The 17830-nt window shown below is 44.7% G+C and overlaps 1 protein-coding gene across 2 annotated transcripts in view; it reads right to left on the reverse strand.

Moving 5' to 3' along the window:
• Nucleotides 1–12226, reverse strand: part of LOC147433711 (uncharacterized) — a 61752-nt gene extending 49526 nt beyond the window's left edge. The window contains exon 1 of one of the 2 annotated variants that reach the window (XM_086490338.1): nt 11375–12226. In XM_086490338.1, the coding sequence (XP_086346464.1) occupies nt 11375–11419 (45 nt within the window). In that variant the 5' untranslated portion in view covers nt 11420–12226. The remainder of the gene's footprint in view (nt 1–11374) is intronic. The other variant, XM_086490339.1, reaches the window with a different exon arrangement.
• Nucleotides 12227–17830: the final 5604 nt, after the last annotated feature.

A 17830-nucleotide genomic window follows, 5' to 3' on the forward strand; every position in this document is an offset into this window, starting at 1 on the left:
CCCTCGGGATTGACACTCGGATATTTTTCATCTAACTTGAGTTGTTTTGCAGATATAATCGCGAACGATTACTCTCCTTTCAAGAAGGGGGGATGTCACAAACAACTGATATGTCAGGCCTCCTTCAGCCTAATCTAGCCGACCTGCAGATTTCAGTAGCAGAAGCAGAAGAAGAAGGATTTACCAACTTGCAGATCATCGTTGAGTGGCTCAAATAATAAATTGGGTTGGGATTAAAAATCCTAACTCCCAACAATTTATGGAACCTGCCAAGGGGCCTAAACCCTTCAAAATAAAGCAAGCGCACACTACCCAACTTGCGTAAAAACTAATGACGTGGCAACTGTACAGACGTTCCGCGTGATGACATGGCAGCATTGTATGGACAGTCGAATGGGTGCTTGCTTTTGGACCATATGCTTTTAAAACTGTTGCTTTTCACTTTGGTCTAGGCCAAGGGCCTTTGAGTATGTGTTGTGGGCTCACTCTCTCGCATTCTACAGTGTGGAGAAGCAAAGCAAAGCAACAAAGTTGTACCCTGTTGAAGTATTTTAAAGCAATACCCAAAGGGGCACCATCATTTGGGGCCATTGCAGTCTAAGAGTTGAACTCCGGCACTCCGTGTCTCGTGTGGATTCTCTCTATCTTTTTGTTTAGTTGTTTAAGTGCTGAGCGTTTGTCTTAGTTTCTTTTCAATTGGCATGTGGTGCCCATCCCCTTACAGATGCCTATCAATGTAAGCCTTGGGGGTCAGTTCTTTTTATGAGTGCATGGTTGCACATCTACAGAGTGACTCCCAGACTGTAATGTAAAAGAAGTACCAAGAGGAATGCAAGACTCTAGGGCCAATACTTCTAGGATAAAACTATGTAGCTCTGTGTGGGGTGTTTGCTATTTCGTTTCTATTCAATGATTGTTACAGTGGATTTACCGTCGGTTCCCCAAACACCATGACGAGTCGTTTACACTGGTTACACTGGTCCCCAAGCACCAAACTCTGCCACTCTATGTTCAATTTTCTCTCTTTCAAGTTCGAGTGTTTGCTATTTCGTTTCTAATTAGTGATTTTTACCGCCTTGCCAGTGGCTAGCCGGTTACACCGGTCCCTAAACACCATAACTCGTAGTAGTGGCCCAAAACCCTCGTGAAACAAGCAACAATATCTTCCTCGAATATGACACATTGTCCTTCCACATGTAATGTGATAGGCTTGGACACTCCAAGCGAGAGATCTACAATAGAAAACATGAGAAAACTGCAAACAATTGAACTAAATTTGAATAGAGAGAGAGAGAGAGAGGAGTCGACACGAAACGGCGGAATTCCACTTCCATTGGCCCCAAAGATTGGCATCCCTTTCAGTACTTTCTTATAAATGCTTCACAAGGTACAAGGTCCGAAGGTCCTCCCTCTACAATTGCTCCCGCCAGAGAAGAGATAGCCCTTGAGTTCCTACACCTATAGGGCTACTTGCCCTTTGATTTAGCCGAGATTTCTCGAGAGAAATCTCTCTAAATCAACGTGTACTTGCTTGGGATTAGCACGTAGCTAATCTAGTACCTGTGCAAGAAGCTCTTGCCTCAGCAATCGAGCATGATTTCCCCACTACTGTACACACAGATGAAAAGCCCTTGAGCTGGGCAATATGATTCTATATTCAAAAGGGGGGAGAGGTGCACGAGAGCGGAATCATCGTGCTACATAAGACAGAGGAGAAGGCAAGCTTTCCATTAAAGTTGTAAACGTGCAACCACTACTCACACACACACTATAGTCACTTAATGAAGCTCAAGAACAGCCCTCCCTTGCTTCTACTCGATTTGGGTGTCCTCTTACTTAGGTGTCATGCAGAGTGTTCACAGACTGCCAAGTGTCCACTTTGCCCATTTGGTTAGAATTCGTAGTACCCATCAACTTATGAAGTCTCGTCGAGGGGCCTAAATGACTTTAACTGAGCCTAGCCACCCTGTTACTAGTCAGATTTCAAAGACGATCGGCCCAACCATCTCATGGCTGCCTGGTCTTCACTTATGTGGGTGAAAGTCTCGACCATCGAAAAGGCGACCAAGTCATTCGGCATTCACTATGCGGCTGGAGGTACAGACTCCCAAATCATTCTACGAGGAAAGATGGATTCAGATTGGGGTGGAGATCCAGATGAACGACGGTCAACTACAGGTTATAGCTTTTCTTTTGGCTCAAGAGCAGTTTCATGAAGCAGCAAGAAACAGCCTACAGTTGCCTTATCTTCCACAGCTGCCCTATATAGGCATTTCCCCCCTTGTACTTTTGGCATATGTTGAGTATGGCAGTAGCCAGCACTTTGGGCATCACTCTCTCTCTCTAGAGTTTTCATTCTGAAGTGTTGTCTGCGTGTCCTCTCTCTAGCGTTTTTTGGCACCATCAATCTCTCTCCCTCTCGACGTTTTGCCCTGAATCTCTCCTCTCTCTGCTAGCGCTTCCTTTCCTCTCCACCGTGAGCTCCTACACGTGTGGTTATGTCACGATTGTGACCATGTTAACAGTATTACATCTACTCCTAGTTGCAGATACGCAAAGTGCCATGCCAAGGAGAACCCCTACGCTTGGATGGTCACGATCCTTCGCTCAAGAGACGTGTCTCTTCGCCAAAAGCCACACTCCTTCGACGACTGGTTGCACCCATTTGCTCTACGGGTGCGACTCTTCACCCAATGGTTGTAGCTCTTCGCCGAAAGGATGCGTCTTTACGTCTAAAGTCATGTCTCTTCACCAGGAGACATGTCTTTTCATTTATGTCTCTTCGTCCTATATAAGGAGCCCTTATATCACACATTCAATCAATCAATCAACAGAGAGTCTTCTAAGTCTTGTTTTTTAGTACAGTTCAAGTTTCTTAAGTCTTAATCATGAGTTTGAAGTACTTAATTGAGGATTAGTCATAGTCACAGGGGACTCCCTTTTTCGAGCTTCCCGTCCCCACTTTTCCGTCCCCTTTTGCCGTCCCGCCCTCTTTTTTACACTAAAAATCCATTTGAGACCCGTCCCCCGTTCCCCGTTCCCCGTCCCGGAATGCGTCCCCTTGTGACTATGGGATTAGTACCTAGAATCCTTACAGTGGTATCAGAGCAAACTTTTTCCGGGGACCCCAAGGTTGTGGGCCTATCACCTTTGCCGCTACACTCTACCCTCTCCCAAAGTTGTATTGCAGCAGAAGAAAGGTGGTACACACACGCATATGCGCGCATAAGGTAACATGAATCTTTTTGTTTCAATTACATAAATAACGGACAACACCACAGGGGGGTGTGTGGCGTACCCGGTGACTTTCGAGACAACTTCTGCTGGAGCCTCTCCGAGTGCCCTTTCCTCGGGTAGTACCCCCTTCGAACCCATGGTCGCACCCCTTCATGTGAAAGGGTACCACACCGGCAAGCTGCCACCTCTTCCCAATGCTCGCACCCCTTGGCCTCTTCGCGATGCAATCTCGCACCCCTTGGCACATGACATGCGGGCATACGTGCCTCTTCGACAAGCCTTCAGCCTTGCGCTTTTTCACCAAACGTTGCCTTCATGCGTGCGCTGGCTGCTCTTCGTAAGCATTTTTCACGCTATTAACTTTAGCCAGCAGCGCAAGCCTTTTTTTTATTAACACCCCAAAGTGGGTGCCCAACTTGGCCGGCCACTCAGATTAATTAAAGGGCCATGTGAAAGCACCCTTTCTCATTCAACTTACGTTAAAAACCAAAACAAGATGGACAGCCAACGATTTTAGAATTCAAACGTTGTCTCTCTCTCTCTCCTTTGCTTTGAGCGCTGGCAGGCCCCTATTGTGTACCCCTGATTCCGAACACTCCCGAACCCGAAATTATCATTTTTTCACCGGAGCGAGAACCAGTTCCATGTGAGAGTGCGCGTGTGCGGAAGCATGAGAGAGGAGACGAGAGAGAGAGAGAGAGAGAGAGAGAGAGAGAGAGAGAGAGAGAGAGAGAGAGAGAGAGAGAGACACAAATGCAAGATATGGTGAAGAGGGGGCGATCAACCCCCCACTGACTACCAGAGCAAGAGAACCTTAGTACAACAGATGTGATCTCTGTGAGATGAGATGTGGAAGTGGGTACCCCCTTGGCCCTATAAATAGGTGCCCAAGGGGAGGTAGGGCAAGGCCTGATAAAAATCCCCACCACCCAACAGAAAAATGATATATGGAAATATATGTGGGCACTCGACAAAAATGGGCGGCCGGCCCCAAACTCGGGCAGCCGGACCAGGAGCAACCTAGACTAAGGGTGGCCAGCCGGGAGACATACTAGCCGTAGAAGTATGCCCTAGACCTGAGAAGCAACAGAGTGGTGTAAATCTAACACCCCCTCTCAACATCGGATCAAGATGTCTGCTGCAATGTCCACTGAAGGATAGGCAAATGATCAAGATGTCTGCAGAAATGTCCATTGAAGGACAATACTCCATGAGTCTGGGGTGTCCCAACCGCCAAGAAATCTTCGTAATAAAGTGCAGTCACAAGCAGTGTAGCATACTGCTGTACTCCGCCGATGCAGTGTGAAGGTATTGCATGAAGGTCCCGAACTGAGTGTGAAAACAACTCCTTGCCGTGAAAGAAGTGCCAATAGACCTGCAAGTGTCCTGCCCAATAGGATCTGTGGTGTCTGTAGTCAAACCGTCCGGAGAAAATGGAGAAGCCCAGGAATCGTCATGAGAATAACCGGAAGCCTGTCAATGCATGAACCTACAACCCAATGTGGCCAGGTGGCTAAGCTATGTAAAGCTTCATGAAGGCCAGATGTAGTAATCTGCGCTGTAAACTCCTCCGGATCAAGGAAAGCAAGACTAAGCAGTCTACACTGTAGAAGCTATCGTAAGCTGCAACAGTCACCGATAGACCGCACGGACCACCATCGGATGGTGTCCTATCAGTAGGTAGGGTAATCCAAGATGAGGGGAAAGCCAGACTCAACAGTCTTCGCTCTGAAGGGCCTCTAAGAAGAGGTGTGGTCAGACCAAGATGTTTGCACTGTAATCATCCTGTAGAATCAGGGAAGCTAGATTGAGCAGTCAGCGCTATGAAGATCCTCTGAGACGAGGAAAGGCAAGACCAATTTGTTTGCTCCATCTTGCCTGTATCTCTTGCCTCCAATCCTCCGGTGTCAACCAAAACAGAATCCGGGCCAACAACGCTATGAAGATCCTCTGAGAAGAGGAAAGGCCAGACCAATTTGTCTGCGCCATCTTGCCTGTATCTCTTGCCTCCAATCCTCCGGTGTCAACCAAAACAGAATCCGGGCCAACATAGTCAGTGCTATGAAGATCCTCTGAGAAGAGGAAAGGCCAGACCAACTAGTCTGCGCCATCTTGCCTATATCTCTTGCCTCCAATCCTCCGATGTCAACCAAAATAGAAACCGGGCCAACAACGCCACCAAACCGCATCTCGGTGTGGCTCTCAATGGTGAATGATTTTGGAGTGGCCTACTGCCCAGGTCGGGGGATAAGTCTGTTGTAAGGATAAGTCTGGTGTAAGGTTACTGAGGGTGAGTGTAAGCAACTCTAAAGGTAGCAATCCAAATGATCAGGAGTGTAGAAGAGCAACTACACTACCATCCAAGCCAAGCTCCAGGTGACTCCGAATGTAGTCGCATAATGCCTGATCTCCCGCATCTCGCGGGTAAACTCTCCAAGAGAGTCCAAAGCACTGAAGTCCTACTCCAGTCTGTAGATCCAAGCAATGAACTTATCCAAGAAGAGATTCACGATCCTCTCCCTAAGTCCATGTAGATGCTCTTGTGTAAGCAAGTGATCTGACGTGTCGAGGTCAAGTGGTAAGTGTCTCATGTGAACTCCTCTGATGAGTGCATAGGTGTGTCCATAGCAAACCACAAGACACAACTGCCTTTGGAGTGCGCAACCCCCGAATGATGGCTGGAATGAATGGATCTCCCAAGGATCGTACGCCCGTAGATGATCAAGCCGATGTCGAAGATACCGTGTACTGCAGCACTCACTGAGAGACCGCACAGGCCACCACCGACTGTTGTCCTGGCAGGAGGTAACTTAATCCTCTGTAAAAAAACTCCAACCACGTGTTTGCTGTCCACCCAAAAACGCAACTGCGAGGTGATGAAAACGCTGGTCCAGCGATTTTCAGCGTGCTCATACGCTCCCGGCATGGTCCAAAGCGGTGCAGAGGAGTATGGGAAGGGTGGTGCGTCACTGTCACTACCCCAGATGGGCTGAAAACAGAGAAAACAGCAAGGGGTAATGGCTGAAATCTGTAGATTTGAAGAGGAACTTCGCCAGCAAGGCATCGGATGCCAAGCTGGGTAGGTGGTGGCGAGATCCGGTGTTCAGAAGCTGAGCGCTGCCCTCGTGCTGCAAAAACGTAGGTCAATTTGCAGTCCACTTTTGCTACACTTGTTGGCACCAAAAACCTTTTGTTTGCTGAAAACACAAAGGCTTGATGGGTACCCTAGGTGCCCAGCAACTTGTGGAAGGTGTCAACGACACAAAGTGACCAATAAAACCGCCAAAAATGGGCTGAAAACCCAAAAACGCAGATAAAGGTCAAAAACGCAAATGTAGGAGGGACATTTCCGGCGACGAAACTGTCCCAAAAGTGTAGCGCATTCAGGGAAATCAGCAAATCTGATGTTTCTTGCAAAAAACGCAGGTTAAGGTGAGGTCCTCCGCGACAGAAATGGCTCTTGTTTTTGCGCTTGCCTGGCTGATGTAAAAGCGCTGGTAAATTTGGCTCCAGTTGCAAAAATGCTGGCTGATACCGCCCTTGGGAGATGAACCTGATGCGATGTAGCACCTCAGAATAGGTAGAGCCTGAAGCTGCTGATACCATGTGAACTGGCTGACTGATACCATGTGAGTGTGCGTGTGCGGAAGCGTGAGAGAGGAGAGGAGAGAGAGAGTAGACATAAACGCAGGTATGGTGAAGAGGGGCGATCGGTCCCCCCACTGACTACCAGAGCAAGTGAACCTCAGTACAACAGATGTGATCTCAGTGAGATGAGATGTGGAAGAGGGTACCCCCCTGCCCCTATAAATAGGTGCCCAAGGGAGGTAGGGCAAGGCCTAATAAAAATCCCCACGACCCAACAGAAAAATCATATATGGAAATATATGTGGGCGGCCGACCCCAGACTCGGGCAACCAGACCAGGAGCAACCTAGACTATGGGTGGCCAGCACAGAGACATACTAACCGTACAAGTATGCCCTAGACCTGTGAAGCAGCAGAGTTGTGTAAATCTAACATTCCAGAGGGCGCTTTAGTTTCCAAGGGCATTCCAGTTCCAGAGCAATACCTGTTCCAGTTCTTGCCGGAGAATTCCCCTACACACGATTTACCAGAGCAATTTATCAGAGCCGGAACCCATTCCGAACGTAGTTTCCGCTCTCGGAACACACATCCCAGAACCTGTTCCCGACCCAGAACCTTCACCTATTCGAGTTCACTTTGCGAAGTAAACATGCCGAATTCTCAAGACGGAGGTGGTCAATCTAACGATGCCCTTACTCTTATCAAGGAGCAGATGGCCACACTCTCCACAAGTCTCGCATCACTTCACACTCGTTTGGATCAGATGCAGACGCAAAACACTTCTCAAAGTCGTCCTGCTGCTTCTCGGATTACATATGCAGCATCTTCCTCACCTTCTTCCGAAGCTTCAGTAAACGAGCCAAACGAACCAGATCCAACTAAAGAGGTAGACAATCGCGAACTTCAATCACTTTACAAAATTTTTAATGTTGCACAGAAGAAGCAGCTTGATATTAAACTTCCGGAACCGTACACTGTCGCCGCGACAAGCACGTGCTGGACCAATGGCTATTCAAAATGGAGGTTTACTTGTCCAACACGGACTTAGTCGAGAGTAAAAAAGTTGCACTTGCTAGTTCTCTGCTTTGGTGGCAATGACGGGTTGCTGATGATAAACACACCTTCTTGGGATAAATTCCGCCGTGCTATTCACAAGGCGTTCGAACCTGCTAATGCGGATTTTCATGCTCGGTCCTCTCTTCGCCGCCTGAGCCAGACAGGTTCCTTGGTCGCATACATCTCAGAGTTCCAAAGGCTAACTCTGGAGATAGAGACCCTTAGTCCCTCCGATAAACTTCACACATTTATTGACGGACTCGAACCCAACCTGAAGGACGATGTGCACAAATACAACCCTACCACCTTGGATGCTGCAATTGCCTATGTGGAGCGTCTAGGCGATAAACGGTGCCCTACACGGAATTTTCTCTTTTGGTGACAGATCTTCAAATAGCGCTCGCTTTTCAGAATGCGATCGCAAAGACAGCTATAGCCAAAGTCAACAACATCAGTCTCAGTTCAGACAGCAAGCCACAACACCTTATTCGACTTCAAGGTTCTATTCTCAAGATGGACAATCTCAAAGCAGATCTTCTTTAAATGTTCCTCCACTTGATCGTGGTAAAGGACGTGATCTTTCTCAAGATCTGCATTCCAATAGTCAGCAAGGCTCTTTCTCAAATGCATCTTCGACTTCAAAGAAGGATGACTTATGTACAATTTGTGATGGTGACCATAGATGGTATCAATGTCCAAAGAGACCAAATCCATCTAATTTGAAAAGAAATTCCAACGCGGAAACACCATTAAATTCTAAACAACCAGATTCTGCTAAGAATAAAGGAAAATCAGTGGTCAATACGATTCGTGTCTCAAAGGATACGACTATCCTTATGAAGCACGCTCACTGTGGTTCTTCAATTTAGGAGCCTCTCTCAAATCAGGTTTTGAGTCTTCTTGGAACTATCAATGGTTGCTCCATCAATATTTTGGTGGACAACGAATGCTCGAATAATTTTGTCAGCACTCACAGCTTGGCTTACCAACTCAGAAGACATCTCACTTATATGATGTGGAATTAGCAGATGGATCAATTTTGACTTGTGATCAGACAATTCAACAGTTACAGTTCGATATTCAAAATTATGCAGATCAATTGGATTTTGAGGTCATGCCTTTATCTTACTACGACATGATTGTTAGTCAACATTGGTTATTCCAATATGATCCAGCAAATAGCTTTTGAGGACATACTATCAATTTGTTCAAAGATGGACCTGAACTAATTTTACACGGGCTTTATCGTGCGGAACGAGTGATTCAAGCCTCGCGTTTACTAGTCAAACGACATGATACAGAGGAAATGAAGCAAATATGATCTTCGATGCACATGGAGAGATTCTAATTGATGAATTTTTGAATTCATTAACTTCTGTTGAATCAATTAACGAAGACAAAGACGATTTCAAGCAAGAAGTTTTCCAAGTGACACTTCGTTACCAAACAGAGATAAGGACATAGTTGCAAATTCCAAGTCTGAAGATGACTATGCTTTCTTTGATTCTTTGCTAGATGATGATATGCCAATTGCAAGTCATGAAGTGGCAGTTTCTAAAGATGATTCTGAAGAATTTTGGCATTTGTTATTGGACATGATTACACTCTAAAGCCAAAATCCTCTCCAGTGATTACTAAAGTTGAAGTTACCCAATCTATAGAGTTCTTTGAGAAGATTTTCTCTTCACCAAATATTTCACAGTTATGGGAAGATCTTAAATTATAAAACTTACGTCGCATGAAGGATTTTGAAGATCAATCTCTTGTTGCAGTCAACCTGATTAAACCAGATTCTTCTCAAAAGAATTTGAACAATGCAATGACATGGGATTTAGCAGTAAAAGCAAAAAAAATTCACAAGAAGCGAAAGTTCAACACAGAGACTTCTGATAACTCAAAGATTGAAGATTTTCGAAGATTCAATGCTTTTCCAAAGTTCTATCGAGATCAGAAGTCATTTCTTTGACACGGGCTCTCATTTTAAATGGGAGGGAATGTCACGATTGTGACTATGTTAACAGTATTACATCTACTCCAACCTCCGCCATGTACACCCAATCTGTCTCTCGGGTGGTTATCGGGAAAATTTGTGTATTGTGTGTATTCTCCAAAGTGTAAGAATAGTCCACTGTAAAGGACAAATATGAAAGATCAATAGCCACTGCATCAGTTAAGGTGATGTCTCAAGGTCACCAATCTGCGTAATCTTAGAGCTAAAATATAATCCACTATACTTCTTTGTTGCATGCACATGGGCCTCACCTCCCTAGCCTCCCTTGCGATTTTGCCCTCAAACCAGCCCTCGACTGCCACAAACGGGGCACACTATTCGCAGTCATTCAAGCTCCATTGGGAGAAGGATGGATCATTTCTCATAAATACAATCTAGGTTGATTTCCAAGTGCACAAAGGGTGCACAAATGGATACGGTCATACAATCAGAACAGTTAAGAAAATGTCTACCACATGCCTCCTTCCCCCATACTAAACGCCATCCATAGTAACTCTTCACTAGAGAGAGAGGAAATGGCAGCAAAACACAAACGTACTCTAGAACCCAGTTGCCATATGCCCAACCTGGTGCATGGAAAGGATGGCACACATTGTTGTAGATAAGCCATTGATAGGGCCCCTTGATTCCCTGATCCACCCAATCTCTGAGTGATTAGACGCAAAGTCAATTGATCAAGCATTTGTCAATCCCACACGCTCCAGGAAAGGAGGGCCACATGTTGCTCTACATGAGCAACAGACTTCCCGAGTGACCACCAAGCAAAGAAATGAAGCATTTGTTAATTTCCACAAGCTGCCAAATGAGCAATGCAGAATCCAATCAAAGAGTTCACTGAATCAAAGCAGCCCTTAGCAACTATTTACAGAAATGGCATCATCCTTTGAACAACCTGAGGCACCGCACTCTTGAGCTTGCCAGAGAACAACAGAAATGAGATGCACATCCCTAATCCAGTAGAGTTGCCTAAGATCTGACAATGTCTGCATGTAAACTGCTACGAGCTAGGTTGACAAAAAACTGTTAATGTTGTGTGTCAACCACTATAGAAGTTTATCCACAATCAAAGGCATTCTCAGATTTTAGCTGCCCTCATAGAAAGCGTAAAAATACTGAGTTTTAGCACCAGCTTGATGCCTTGACGCTTGGCTGGAGGAGCAATGTCTTCGCACTTGCACTCTGTTCAAAGGCCGACTCGATGAAATGCCTAAAAGTCCATATTTACATAATTGCCTAGGATCAAATTGCATAGGTCTAAGATCTGCACCCTGTCAATAGTAAACGTTGTCCTGTGAAGCTTCTGAAGCTACATGCACACACACTGTTTGCAGGGCAATGGTTTATATACTCGCACTCAATGTCTAGAGCTGAGGTGAGAACCCTTATCTTGATGTGTAAGCAAAGCCTGAGACTGATTGTGCAGAAATGGTTCATTTTAAACAAAAAACGAGATATGCAAAGGATAAATCAGAAGGGGACTGACCTTGGACAAGAAATCATCTTCAGCTTGCACGTGATCGACGGTCATTGGAACCCCCACGGGCAATCGTTGAAGATAGGTGATCCTGACCTGAGCTTCAGCTAGCTTCTAAACTGTCGTTGAGTTGGTCGAAAGGCACTGTGTGAGTGTAATGAGAGAGAGAGAGAGAGAGAGAGAGAGAGAGAGCAGAACGTAAGAGGCGCGACTGGGGGGAGAGAGAGAGAGGAACGTAAGAGCACTATACAGGAAGATTTCTCCAGGAGAAAGCGACAGAGAGAGCACGAGTACAAATCCCGTGCGTGCGTGTGTGTGTGAGAGAGAGAGAAAGATAGATAAAGAGAGAGAGAGAGAGAGAGAGAGAGAGAGAGAGCTGGCAGCCTATGCAGCTAGTATTATGTGTTCTAGTATGTGTCGAAGTGAAGGGCAAGCAAAGGTGTTCAATTTCGGAAGGGCATTTGGAGGAACGCCAGAGCCAGCTTCGTGTGTGTGTGTGTGTGGCCCACTGGCCGAGACACGCTGCCACGCACCCGTGAGCCACATAAACGCGGGAGCAGCTCAGGGAACAGCAGCCTTTTCTCTACTAAAAGTAGTAAGCGCGACAGCAAGCGTTAGCAGTTAATGTCAATTGTCTGCTTCATCGCCATCGCCAACGAGCAAAGAAATGCGGAGAAACGAGCCGTGTCAGCAGCAAGAAGAACAAGACCGACCAGAAATCCACGATGCCTTGCTTGCCTCTTTTCTGGTTCTTGTTCGATCGATCTTTGTGAAACAAGTGTTAGCGTGTCATGAATTGCTGCTGTTTATTAAGAGAGAGACGGAAAGAGACATTAGGACGTTACGAGAGGGAAAGCGTCAAAAGAAGACACGTTCTTCTCTCTCCTCCATTTCTCCCTCTCACACACGTACTACAGCTTACGGGCCGGCTCGCTCTTTTCTTCTTCTTCTTCTCTCTCTCTCACTCTCACACACACACACACGCACGCACGCAGTGTGCGCACACATTGCTTATAAAGTTCTCTGCTATTATAATCTCGCCCACATCATAGCTCGCGCATTGTCTCTCTCAACAGAAGGCAAGCTATCATGTCACCTTGAACCCTACACTAACTTCCATATTCTGTTTGGCGAACGCTGATGAGCACTGCCATACACCAACTCAAACACGCAACAGAGGAAAGCCTTGTAGGCTATGCCTCATTTCGCAGCTTGTGGAGGGAGGGAGAGAGGTTTTGAACTCTAGTCGATAACCCAAGGGCATCTACCAACTAGTAGTATGTGCCCAAGGTTTTTGGAAAAGAAAATTGTGGGGAATCTTGGCAAATGAGGGCGCAAAAAAGCGAGATTGGAGCATGGAGGTCCCAACTGCAGCGTTAGGAGGGGGGAGAGAGAGAGTGGAAACAGGAAAGGGTGGAGATGCGAGGCGACCATTGGGAGATGTGAGTGCGACTGTTGGGGCGCAGAGGAAATAAGCAATTCTTTTTGTTTAATTTGTGGGTCGCTTGAGGCAACATAGAGTTGGCGACATTGACTAGATGTAGAGTTGGCTACTAGAGCTGCAGAAGAGGCGTTTGTTCAGATGTAGCGAGCTCAAATCCGTCACCCACCTTTTACTAGAGATTATACAGATCTCAGAATCTCAGATCAGTCCTAGCTTTGCCTCGAGACTTAAAGGAAGGAATCGCAGGAGGTAATGAATATAATAAAAGATGAACCAGTATGTCCCTATGAACCTAGTATAGTTTCTACACCCAAATGTGTGAATTTTAAATATTTGCCAAATATTCTAGTAATAGGGTAAAACCCCCAATTTTAAAACCTTTAAGCTGTTGACTGGTGCAATTTTCCTGCAACAAAAACCTTGGCGCAATTTGTAGCTATCAACAAGCTCGACCCACAGCAAAACCCTTGGTGCACATAACCAATCGCACATTGAGATCGTCGGGATTCTTCCCAATCGCATGTATCAAAAGTTGGTGCCTGTAGCACAAGTGTCACGGTCCAGTTTTAAACAATATTGACAACACGATTCAAACTTGCATCCTACGGACATGATTTTATCTCAGCTACATTGACCACGAAACCACCCACTTTTCGTTGGACTCAAACTAGTCCTAGTGTAACTTATGTTCCGACCGAGCGATGAACTGCACCCCATTAGTGGTCCACATACCCTATTAAGTGGGTCATGAGTTTTGAAATTGGCCATTTAGGCCTAGAAGGGCTTGTCTTCACATTACTTCTTTTCTCATGCAAATTCTCTAAGTTTTCTCAATACTACATTTTCTTTAAAGGTGTAGCACCATGGAAAAAGTGTGTGAGAGGTGTGTGTGAGATAGGTTCCATCTTTCTTTTCTTAACTTTGTGATTCATCTCTATCTCTATCTCAGCTTCTACACTAGCTTTCTCTCTCCTTTCATTGAAAGAATTTTCACTTTCACTTTACTTCTTTAGGACTCTTTGTAATATAGCCCTCGTCACTCTTTGGAATAAGGCCCTTGTCACTCTAGAGAACGAGCAATGTATAGGTCTTAGGCGTAGTCCAAGTCTCAATCTACTAAATTTAAATGCATTGCACTTTAAATTTAGTAACTAGTGATTCAGATCGACTGTTCTTTCCCACTCCATCACGTCGGATGACATTTTGTGGACAAGTAGGGAGATGCAAGAAACACGCATACACGCTGACATAGAAACACAAAGATTAAGTCCACATTTTAACTTTGATGAAATTTCCAATCTAAGAGTTAATCACAACATGGTGAAGATTCATGTAGGCCTACTAAGAACAAAGTGTTCTAAATAGGATATTTATTTTGCTAGTCCATATAGACAAATTTCCAATCTAAGAGTTAATCACAACATGGTGAAGATTCATGTAGGCCTACTAAGAACTAAGTGTTCTCAATAGGATATATTTATTTTGCTAGTCCATATAGACAAATTTAGAGCCAAAAGTAAAAAAACTCATCATTTTCCACATAGATAAAAGGGTCAAAATATTAAGCTTAGATTATCAAAATGACTTATGAACTTTCTTCATGCTTCGCTAGGGCCTCTTTAACTGCCGATAGTCCTTCATTTTATTATCCATCCTAGCAAGTATAATTCTCATTGGGGATAGATGCAACAAGAAATGAATGTTTTTCATGCTATTTAGAAGCACTCTCTTCCTCAAAAGGGAAAAAATGCTCTTGGTGAAACTTAAGATCATCTCAATATCACCTTTTTTTTATAGAATACTCACAATAAGCGAGTTATACATATTAACCATCAAAAAGAATTACAAAGGTCAAGCCATGGCACCACAGTCACCTATATCTCGGCTACAAAGGGAGCCACCCTATCCACGGATCAACTAAAATCGGATGCAAAGGGAGCCACCCTATCCAAACCCAATGAAGCATGGCGAACATAGGAGGCACCCAATCAAGACGGACATAGATAGATTAGGGAGACTACATCTACCACCATATAGGATGGTTTGCCACCCCATCCGTGAATGCCTGAGACATCGGGAAAAGCAAGAGAAGATCATAGGACACAAGCCACCCAAGGAGAGGACCAACAGAAGTAGAGCCCTTGCATGGGGAAGACGCCATGGCGGGCCACCTCTCATATTACCTGTAACATTTAATGGCCTAGTAACTTGTGTGTAGAGGAAAATAACATGAACATAGTGAGCATTTCATTAGAATAGATTCCTAATGAGCATAACAAGAGTGCTTGGGTGAAGAGAGCAACAAAAAGCATAACACCTAGTTAGATAGGCATAAACAATACTTCAAAAGAGAGAGAAACTAAGCTATTGACAACACTTGAGGACCGGATTTACATGGAGCCGGTCCCCCCTCCAAAAGGATTTGTATTATAGGTTTCCCCCGTCAAGAGAGACATTTTACAATACAATTCTTTGTGTTCCTTCAATAACTAGCTAGTGCAATGAAGATGGAAGCTTCAAGCACTAAGCAAAACACTTATAAAACACAACATCAATTCCCTCACGGTCTCAGACCCAAGACCTCACACACCTTCGAAGATGGTGAGAGCTAGCGGGGTATGAGAGTAGATTGAGAGGAAGAAGGAGTAGTCTTACGCGAAAGATGTATATCTCCTCACATAGTCACTCATATTAGCATAGCATAGCTTAGTAACTACCATGGTAGAGGAGGTGAGCATGCATTGAAGCTTGGCTCTTGGTTGGATTTTCATCACAAATCCAAGAGTTGTTGGTGTAGGCCTCCCTTCTCCAAGCTTGGAGTAGATGATAAGCTTTCCATTAAAGCTTGAGAAGGAGAGAGAGAGAGAGATATTCTTCTTGCTTCACACATGAGCTAGTGTGAGTGTGTGTGCAATAATGCCTTTGAAAATCAGTCCCCTCTCTCTCTTGGTCGACCCCTCTTGCTAATTCCTCTTGTTGTCTTCCCATTGGACCCTCCTGGCTTAGCCAATAGAATTGAAGAAGCGTAAGTGATAGTCTTGTGACATGTGTCCCCCTTTCCCCTTTTGTGAGAGCTTTAGGTAATTAATTAATGCAACTAAACTCTCATTGAATCCCTTTGTCTTCTGGTCAATAGGAATCAGGCAAGCCATTGGGCTGTTGAATGCTCATTGGACCCCTTGGGAGATTGTCCAATAGTCTTCTAGAGAGCTTAATTCTTATTGGTTCTTTTATTAAGTGTTTTTAAATGAATTAAACTAAATTTACTCTAGCCTAATTCTCATTAGTCCACCTCCATGGCCATCCAATAGGATTTGAGTGCACCTTGTGGGCATCTAGGCTAGGGAGCTAACATGTGTCCCTCATTGCCTTTGTGTAAAGAGAGCCTGTGAGAGTGTGTGTGTGTGTGTGTGTGTGTGTGTGTGTGTGTGTGTGTTTTTTCTCTCCCATCCCCTACTTACACGGCTCGCCCCCTCCTATGTAGGAGTCATGAAGACTTTTTTGTACACACCCGTATCCAATTCCACTAAACTTGACCATTGGACACAACCATTGAATTTTGGAACCTTAGCATTTTGGAAGTCTTAAAGGGCTAAACCTTAGGGTATTTAAAGCCCATTGTTGCACGTTGCTCTTTTGTAGATGGCCCCCCCTTTGGATCCCTATTTTCCTTCCTTTGGATCCCTATTGTGGCTAGTCTGCCATCTTAACTAATATTCTAGCTTTCTTTCCCCTGGCACTTCCCCATATTAAATGATCAGTTTAACATGAGAAAATCATTTAGGAGAATTAGATATTAGTTGACATTACCCACCATACAGACGGCTTCGGCACCAAAAAAAGACATTGAAGCATGGGTCCTAGCCACAACCCACAATAGGCAAAAGCAAACAACTTGTACCAAGAAATGGAAATTACCAAAAGACACAATTGGAGACATAGTCACCAACCGCCGGAGACCTCAATGGAATGCGCAACCCATGCAACCCCAAGCCCTTCATCATCCTTTGGCATGCATTGCATCAAGAAAGTGTTGTAGCTCATGGACTTGTGGTAGGGATAGATTGAGAAGAGCCCATCAACCGAATTGATTGTGCATACACCACCAAAGTGGTCTCACCCCAACATTGGCGAGCATCCACAATTGCCTCTATTGAAGACAGGAGAATGTGTCCCTCTCAAAGAGAGGAGGCCGCCTCACAACCGTGGATCCAAAAATGAGGGATCTCAATATCACCTTAAAGTGAGTTGGACTAAAGTAATAAGGTGAATGCTAACAAAACGTGAAGTGCTACTATGCATCGGTTCTATTTAAGGGTATCTAAAAAGATGCTTTATGAATTTCATTTGAAATGAAAGAATAATTTACAACTAAAGAAGTACATTTTAAACCAAAAAGTTAAAAAGAAAGGTATGGACGCGGTTTCTTTTAATGAGAATCTCAAGAGATGCCCATCAAAACAAATGTGAGTGAATGGGAAAGGGGGAAGCTTAAGGGTAGAATATGGCAAGTGGCATTTGACCAAGCGACCACAAGGCAGTCCAAACAGAGGGTGCGCGAGTCAAAAAGAGGAGACAAGTGGCATGCAGAGAAGGAGTGAGTAGAAACTTTGTTTTTTTTATATGAACGCCTTCGCATGTATGGCATCAAGCTACCCGTGGTGCCTTGGATTGGTGCAATCTATTCTCTGGTTTGAGCGACGTCTTGAGTACGATCTCGAGTCTTTTGCACCTACAAATTCTCTCTCTCTCTCATCCTTGAAATAGTTCCAAATATGCATCCAAAGCCATGGACCAAGCAGGGTTGTTGGCAATACTTCTTAGCTAATTATTACATTGAGATTGTACAAAAATCTATCAAACATAATGTCGTGTGTGACCTCTTGAACAAAATGTACTAGTTTAGTTCAAAATGCATTACATGATAGAATATGAACATCTTTAAAGGGATGCAATGTGTCATGTGCTCATATTCACCCCCCTTTAATGCACAAAGATGAGAGATCTAGGGTGTAGAGGAG

The sequence above is a fragment of the Adiantum capillus-veneris genome, chromosome 19 (genome assembly GCF_014529385.1).
Source record: "Adiantum capillus-veneris isolate H3 chromosome 19, ASM1452938v2, whole genome shotgun sequence".
Lineage (NCBI taxonomy): Eukaryota > Viridiplantae > Streptophyta > Polypodiopsida > Polypodiales > Pteridaceae > Adiantum > Adiantum capillus-veneris.